The 7,500-nt window shown below is 38.6% G+C and overlaps 2 protein-coding genes across 3 annotated transcripts in view; both read right to left on the minus strand.

Moving 5' to 3' along the window:
- Positions 1 to 36, minus strand: part of LOC113524444 (dual specificity calcium/calmodulin-dependent 3',5'-cyclic nucleotide phosphodiesterase 1B) — a 9,822-nt gene extending 9,786 nt beyond the window's left edge. The window contains exon 1 of the mRNA XM_034302118.2: positions 1 to 36. This exon is cut by the window's left edge and continues 26 nt beyond it. The gene's annotated coding sequence lies outside the window, so the exon portion shown is untranslated.
- A 1,637-nt stretch (positions 37 to 1,673) lies between these two features.
- nckap1l (NCK associated protein 1 like) overlaps positions 1,674 to 7,500 on the minus strand; it is a 28,406-nt gene continuing 22,579 nt past the window's right edge. Inside the window, exons 22-31 of one of the 2 annotated variants that reach the window (XM_053227210.1) lie at positions 7,470 to 7,500; positions 6,446 to 6,543; positions 6,108 to 6,201; positions 5,685 to 5,767; positions 4,587 to 4,667; positions 3,495 to 3,588; positions 3,261 to 3,377; positions 3,011 to 3,120; positions 2,820 to 2,909; positions 1,674 to 2,542 (exon numbers count right to left, since the gene is read on the minus strand). The exon at positions 7,470 to 7,500 is cut by the window's right edge and continues 100 nt beyond it. In XM_053227210.1, coding sequence (XP_053083185.1) covers positions 2,426 to 2,542; positions 2,820 to 2,909; positions 3,011 to 3,120; positions 3,261 to 3,377; positions 3,495 to 3,588; positions 4,587 to 4,667; positions 5,685 to 5,767; positions 6,108 to 6,201; positions 6,446 to 6,543; positions 7,470 to 7,500 — 915 coding nt within the window. In that variant the 3' untranslated portion in view covers positions 1,674 to 2,425. Of the gene's footprint in view, positions 2,543 to 2,819; positions 2,910 to 3,010; positions 3,121 to 3,260; positions 3,378 to 3,494; positions 3,589 to 3,670; positions 3,954 to 4,586; positions 4,668 to 5,684; positions 5,768 to 6,107; positions 6,202 to 6,445; positions 6,544 to 7,469 lie in introns of those variants that run through there. The other variant, XM_053227211.1, reaches the window with a different exon arrangement.

Consider the following 7,500-nt stretch of genomic DNA (forward strand, 5'->3'; position numbering starts at 1 on the left):
CATTCAGAGTTTAAACGGTTCTCATTCAGGTCTTTGTTTCTACACACATCTCTCCCGTTCCTCCTCTCACACCTTTTTATGTTCGTCATCACTGTCTCTGGAGGAAGAGGATCATGGGAAATCAGGTTCCACTGCAGAGACCCAGAGGATCAGTGGAATGTGATAAAACTCATGCTGTACAATTACATATCACTAAAATACACTAAATTACTCGAAATCTGACAGCAGTGATGATCTTTAATTCTGATTTAATATTTTATATTAACAGTGGTATTAATGTAAACTTTATCATGTTTGTATTTCATGTTTACTGAATGGGCTACTTGCAAAAACGCTTTCGCATTAAATCCACCATGTTTCCTGTGTTTTAGTTCATTCACTACATTTGTAATTGTAGTATTTTGTAGTCTGGGTCTGCAAAAGCTCCCAAAGTTGAACATCAGTGATGTTCATTGGATATATAAGAACACTTGCAAAGCTCCATCTAGCAAGCTGGAGAAAGGCTTGAAACTGTGTGATGCATCATAAATAAACAATTATGAAGGTAAGAACATATATATTAACCGAAACAAACACCCAAGCTAATGTTACGCCACACATTTCACTGCAAAGTAGCTTGTGCTGTTGCTAATGGCGTGTCTTCATTTGGATGTTAGTTTCTAGGCACATATAATAAATTATGTGTGATTTTCTTTGACAATTTATCATGTGTGTTTTTTAACCAAGATAACCCATACTTTCTGACCCTCAGTGGTTTTGAGTTCAACTAGCTGATCTGGTGTAAAATGTCTGCTACAGACCTTTGTATGTGTGGAAATGGTTGTGACCCAAGTTTGCTAACCGTGGTCTCCTGAGATTACTCCAAACTGGGAAACTGTGGAAGCTTAAAGCTGTTAAATTTCGAGGATGCTGTGCAGAGAGAGAGACACAGCAGTACTCATGAGATTTTTTTTATTTGTCTTTGAAAATATGTCTGTCTTAAATACCTTACAGTGGACGCTCATTTTAATCACTTTATGAAGGATAAACATTACTGACCAACGTAAACAGTGCTACCAGAAACTGGAGAACTCGTGACCTGCTCCTCTCTGAGGCCGTGGGGAGATGTGGGGCAGTCCATCCCAATGTTTTTCCATTTAATCGTTATTGCTATGGCTATTTTCACTGCAAATGGCAAATGTTTCATACAGATGTCCTTATAATTGCCCGCACTTACACACACACACACACACACACACATTAACTACAGTATGCCCCCAATCATTAAATGCATACAAACTACACATTAACACTTTTTACATCTTCAATCATCTTTTTGTCTTTTCTATACTCTGTCACTTACTTATTTCCTATCTCCCTCACAGGAGAATTAAAATAAAAAATAATAGTAATTTTAGAAAAGAAAAAGAAAAAGGAAACTCGAGAACTGCACAGTTTCAAAGCAGAAATGTGTCATAGCTCAGAGTGACAGGAGCCAAATCATCTCATTCACAGAAGCAGAGCATAATGATGTCATCACATTAGTCTCATGTTTACTTCCTGCTTCGTTGTTTTACTCACAGCTGATCTTGCCCCGCCTCTGACCACACCCACAATCACATCCCTAATCACTAAAACAATGAAACTGAAAATGCAATATTTTGCTCTCTAAATGATGAGAAAATAGACAGCAGTGAGGATCAATAAAATAAAATTTTATTTAACATGGATGATTATAGCATGATTATAACACTATCAGTAAACACGATACAGTTTAACACACTGTAATAAAGACAAACAAAACGATCAGGTTTTATTTTAAGAAAGTGTCATACAGCAGATTAAAAACTGAGATTAATAATTAATAATAATTTAATATAATAAGCAGGAATTTTTCTGAGCAACAATTTACCATTTGAACACAGATTCAGAAACATTTCCACACATCATGAACTCTTCCTGTTTACTTCCTGGTTTCTCCTGTTCTCGGTGTAGCTCCGCCTTGGCCACACCCTCTCACGTTTTTTTTTTTTTCTAATGTGTGCTGTTAGTTTGTGTGTGTAAACTGCTCTGTGTGTTCTGTGTCTCAGTAACAGGAATGTGAGAGTTTCATTATTATTTATTATTAAACACATTGTTTAGTCAAAAGACATCTGAAAAATGAGTTACACGTTGTCTTGTCCACGTTAATGTTCCATTATGGTGAATTATGGGTTGTTCGTTTGGTTCTCACTGGCAAGTGACATGTCCTTCATATGAAGTTCTGATTGAGAATACTTGCCCAAGAACACAAAGGGTTTGACTTCAGCTTGACCTTTTACCTTGACTGTACCTGATACACTGATATGAGATCTAATAATGTGATCATAATGAATCTATAACTGGATAATATAAAATAAAAGCTCTTTGTGTGTGTACATGTGTGTGCGTGTGTGTGTGTGTGTGTTTATCCCATAGTGTGTATGAACGTCTTGTGCACTTCTCTGTAGGCGTTACGGAGCAGCACGTAGGGGAACCAGTTCTCCAACACATCCTGACTGAGGAACGGAGATTGTTCCACTATCTACAACACACACACACATTATTCATGAGCAGCATTCACTTGTATAGCGCTTTTCAAGATACTCAAAGAAGCTTTACATGAAAAGACAAACGAGGGCAACAAAAGAATTAAGACAGTTAATGAAAGGTGGTTTTAATACTAGTTAATGAGGCGATGTTAACACTTCCATGCTCACAGTAACCATGTTTTACATGTATAAGTGTATGTTTGCATGTTAGCTGTGTTTAGACGTGATCATAGACAGCTGTTTGTGTAAATAAGATAAACGTGTGATCACCATGTCCAGTAGCAGGTAGACCGAGTCTCTGTGTTTTATCTCCACTTTCTCGATGTTCTGTCCAAGCTGCAGTAACGCTGATGACGCAAACTGTAAACAAACCATATACCGTCAAAAACTGTTATACTTTGTGATTGAACTTAATGACTGATTGTGTGTGTGTGTGTGTGTGTGTGTGTGTGTGTGTATACCATCAGGAACTCGCGGAGGTGCTCTTCAATGTTCTTGTTTTGGACGGTGAACATGGCAGCAGCGAGGTGGTTAATGGCGGTGGCGAGACAGTGGATGTTGTTTTGGTGACCTGCAGAGAAAAAACAGAAATGAGTTATTATTCAAATACAGCTCTCACATGTCCCTCCTGTTTACTTCCTGTTATAACTAGTCCCTGCTCTGACCACACCCCTGACTATACCCTGTGTGTGTGTGTGTGTGTGTTTTCACCTCCATGTTCTCGGCTGTAGAATGAGTTTGGATCGATGGCAAGAATGGGCAGTGAAACTGCAGCGAACACCAGCAGCAGACACGCCAGTTTATATTCCTCCTCCACTGAGGCATTGTCTAAACATTCACACACAAAACACACAGGATTAAATTACATCATTAAGTTAATCTAATTAGTCATTAAATGAATGAACTAAATCATCAGTTACCCGAGGGTGTGTCAGTGTGACTCACCTGAGCGCATGTTAGCGATGGCAGCAACAAGGGCTGGGTCAGTGTCACACTGCACACCAGCTGAACACGCCAGCTCATACACACTCAACAGCACCTACACATCACACAGGAGATCATCAGGTTCTGAAATAAATGGTACTGGAACCAGCACCAACAACCATGCCACAAAGTCATGGAGATAACATTTCTCCATTCTGATGTTTGATGTGAACATTAACTGAGGCTTATATATACATATATATATATATATATATATAGTCAGGTCCGGAAGTATTTGGATTGATCTCAACCCAATAGAGCTGCTTTTCACTTACTGAAGAAAGACTGAAGGCATAAAGACCCACAAAACAAGCAGCAACTGAAGGTGGCTGCAGTGAAGGCCTGGCAAAGCATCTCCAGGGAGGAAACTCAGAATGTGAGTTTTGAGAACATGGGCTCCAGACTTCAGGCAGTCACTGACTGCAAAGGATTTTCATCCAAGTATTAAAATTACGGTTATATTTACAATTATGTCACTTTGTCAAAATACCTTTGAGTTCCTGAAAATGGAGGTACTTTACTTAAAATGGCTGTAATTCCTAAATGGTAAATGCTATATTTTTGTGGAACCTCTTAAAATAAAGCTGAAAGTCTACACTTCCATCACATCTTGTATCTTATTGTTTTATTTCAAATACATTGTGGTGGTGTAGAAAGGCAGAATCACAAAAACTCTGTCACTGTCCAAATACTTACAGACCTAACTATATATGTGTGTGTGTGTGTGTGTGTATACCATCACACCCACATGTGCTTGCTGAACATCCCATTCTATTTTAGTCCCCCTTTGCTGTTAAAATAACCTTCACCCATCATATATTTACCTTATTTAGGTGATTTATTATGACTCACTAGATTAAAGTTTTGATTAATCTGATTCCCAGTTACAACTCAGCTAGTTGAATTGATTCTTTGAATCATTTATATGACCTGCATAAGTGATAGTGTGATTCTGAGAGAATGTGTGTCTGTCTGAAAATGTACTATTACGGATTGTGTGTCAATGAATCTGTATTTTGTGTGTGTGTGTGTGTGTGTGTGTGTGTGTATGACCTTGATGTCAGTGTCAGGGTTGATCAGATCTCTCACACACTTGATGGGTCCCATCAGGAATGGACAGTGTTTGTGCATCACCTACACACAGAAAGTTCATAACAGTAAAACACACACACACACTCACACACACAAGTTATGGATACACTGTGTGTGCGTGTGTGTGTGTGTATGCAGCAGATTGTCACTGCTGAATAAGTGTCTGACTGATTGTGAGAGTTGAGGACAGGAACAGAGTGTGCTCTGAGACACAAACTCACACTGCGGTCTCAGGAGTTCACACTGGAATAAACATCAGCTCTCAGCAATTGCAGAGCGTTAACCAAAGAGGACAAACATGGACAAACTCTCTCTCTCTCTCTCTCTCTCTCTCTCTCACACACACACACACACACACATTTTGACTGGTTTTCCTGTATGGGCCGTATACAGAGTTGGGTTACATAGTCGCAGTGAGGATTTAATACTGAAATTACACACATCAGTATTCAGACCTCAGATGTAACTCCAGACGCAAACGCTATTCAGAAGTTATGGGAAAGTTACATGGAGGCGGAGTTTCCCTCAGTTACCCTCGATTCTGATCTTGAGCTTGCTTCTTGTGTGATATCGGCTCGAGTGAGGAGCAGTGTTACGTTCAGCTCCACTGTATGACAGTTTGATGGAACTATGATATGTGACACTGAACTTTATGCTTTAGCTGTAAATACACTCACACAATGTGCAGTGTCATTCAAGGAAAATACAGACAGATGACACTATTAATTATTTAATTATATCATCCCTTTAAAGTCCACAAAAACGTTTTTTTTTTTTCTTACAGAGGACATCGAAGGAGATGCATCTTAACCAGAGAATTTTTATGGATAAAATCATGAATGAACTTAAAGTGAGCTGTAAATACTGATGTAATTTTCGGATGCAACTCACCAACTGTGAATGCGACCCTGAGTGAATAATTATTTCTTTATGCTTTAACACTGAATTAAATTCATTCCTGTAATGTGTGGTGTGTAGACTGTCCTGTAACCTGAAGTATATCTGTATGCAAATATATAATATAGTAATGTTCATATATTATTCAGTGTAATGTCGTACCTCCTCCAGCGCTTCCTGAGCCATGGTGCGAAACGACAGAATCACTCCAATGATGGTCAAACGCTTCAGCACATTCTCACACCCTTTAGACACAAAATCTTAATATAATATAATATAATATAATATAATATAATATAATATAATATAATATAATATAATATAATATAATATAATATAATATAATATAATATAATATAATATAATCATGGATGTTACAGTTCAGCAGTGTAATATTTATGACATGTTAAATATTTTCAGTGTGTTAGTGCCTCCTCCTGTAACCATGCTGGAATTCCAATATTGGAATCTTTTATATGGAAGGATGTCTCTAACACACCACAGGCAGTGTGTATCAGTATTGGAACACTGATTTTGTGTGTGTGTGTGTGTGTGTGTGTGTGCACGCACGCTCTGTGTCATTACCTGTGAGTCTCTTCTGAAGGCTGCTTATGATGTCAGGTTTGTCCAAATTTGCTCGGATTTGCACCAAAACGTCCATGTTGTCAAACACCAGCTTCTGCTCATAAAAAAAACAAGTGTATACACACACACACACACACACACACACACACAAAATCACATGACACCAATTCAGTAAATTCAAATCAAAAACAGGTAAAAACTGTAATAATAATAATAATAATAATAATAATAATAATAATGAAATGCTGTCCTCAGATACATACATACTGAAAAAGCAAACAATGCATTATTATTATTATTATTATTATTATTATTATTATTATTATTTCATTTTGTACCTTTAGCTCTGAGATCTGAGATGTGATGTGCCACATCAGATTCTCTCCAAGAAACTTTATTCCATATGGACCAATCAGCTCTGCCAGAGCACGCAACTCTATACACACATACACACACACACACACACACACACACACAAATGATAAACTGATATAAACATGAATTTACATCTAAATTATAACCTTGATGGTGGAGTGGCTGCTGCTTTATGTCCCAGGGTGCCCTCATGTTTGTGTTAGCTTCTGGCTCTCCCTTTTAGTTATGCTGTCACAGCTAGTCTTGCTGGAGTTCCTGCTTGCTCTCTGCACACAAAGTATATCCTTAACCATTATGTGACAATTAGCATACCTAATAATCTCTCCCTCTCTCTCTCTCTCTCTCCCTCTCTCTCTCTCTCTCTCCCTCTCCCTCTCTCTCTCTCCCTCTCTCTCTCCCTCTCCCTCCCTCTCTATGTCGAGCTACACATGCTACTCCTGAGATATCAGTGATCCTGACCCCTTCTGCTCTCTGGACCTGCCTGATCCATCCTGATGCCCTACTTCTGGTTGGAGTTCTCATCGGCTGGAGATCACTCACTGCAGGGGCCCCACATGGACGGCCTGTAGATCATTGGGATTGCTGGGGATGGTGCTGCTTGGGAGCTATGGAGATGGCTTGGGGATCTCATATGGGGAGTTGTACTGTGATGGCTTTGGGGCTGCGATTGCTGTGAGTAGTTTTGTACTCAGGACTCCATCAGTGAACAGTGGATAGGTTCAACAAAACAGACTTCATGTGAAAACTGTTAAAAGTGCTATACAAGTAAAATTGAAAATTTCAGTTTTGTTCTGTTAATAAATGTTAATAAATGTTTAATGTTTTATTATTTATATCCTGAGTGTGTGTCACTCGTACAGAGACTGTGTGTATGTTTATTATTTATTGGAGATATTACAGTCAATAGAGCAGAAATTCCTCAATACATGAGAACCTCGAGAGTCTCACAGTGGTGTGTGTGTGTGTGTGTGTGTGCACGTATCTCACCACAGATGTCTGAGTACTGCTCAGCTTTGAA

This window comes from Pangasianodon hypophthalmus, chromosome 20 (assembly GCF_027358585.1).
Source record: "Pangasianodon hypophthalmus isolate fPanHyp1 chromosome 20, fPanHyp1.pri, whole genome shotgun sequence".
NCBI classification, from domain to species: Eukaryota; Metazoa; Chordata; class Actinopteri; order Siluriformes; family Pangasiidae; genus Pangasianodon; species Pangasianodon hypophthalmus.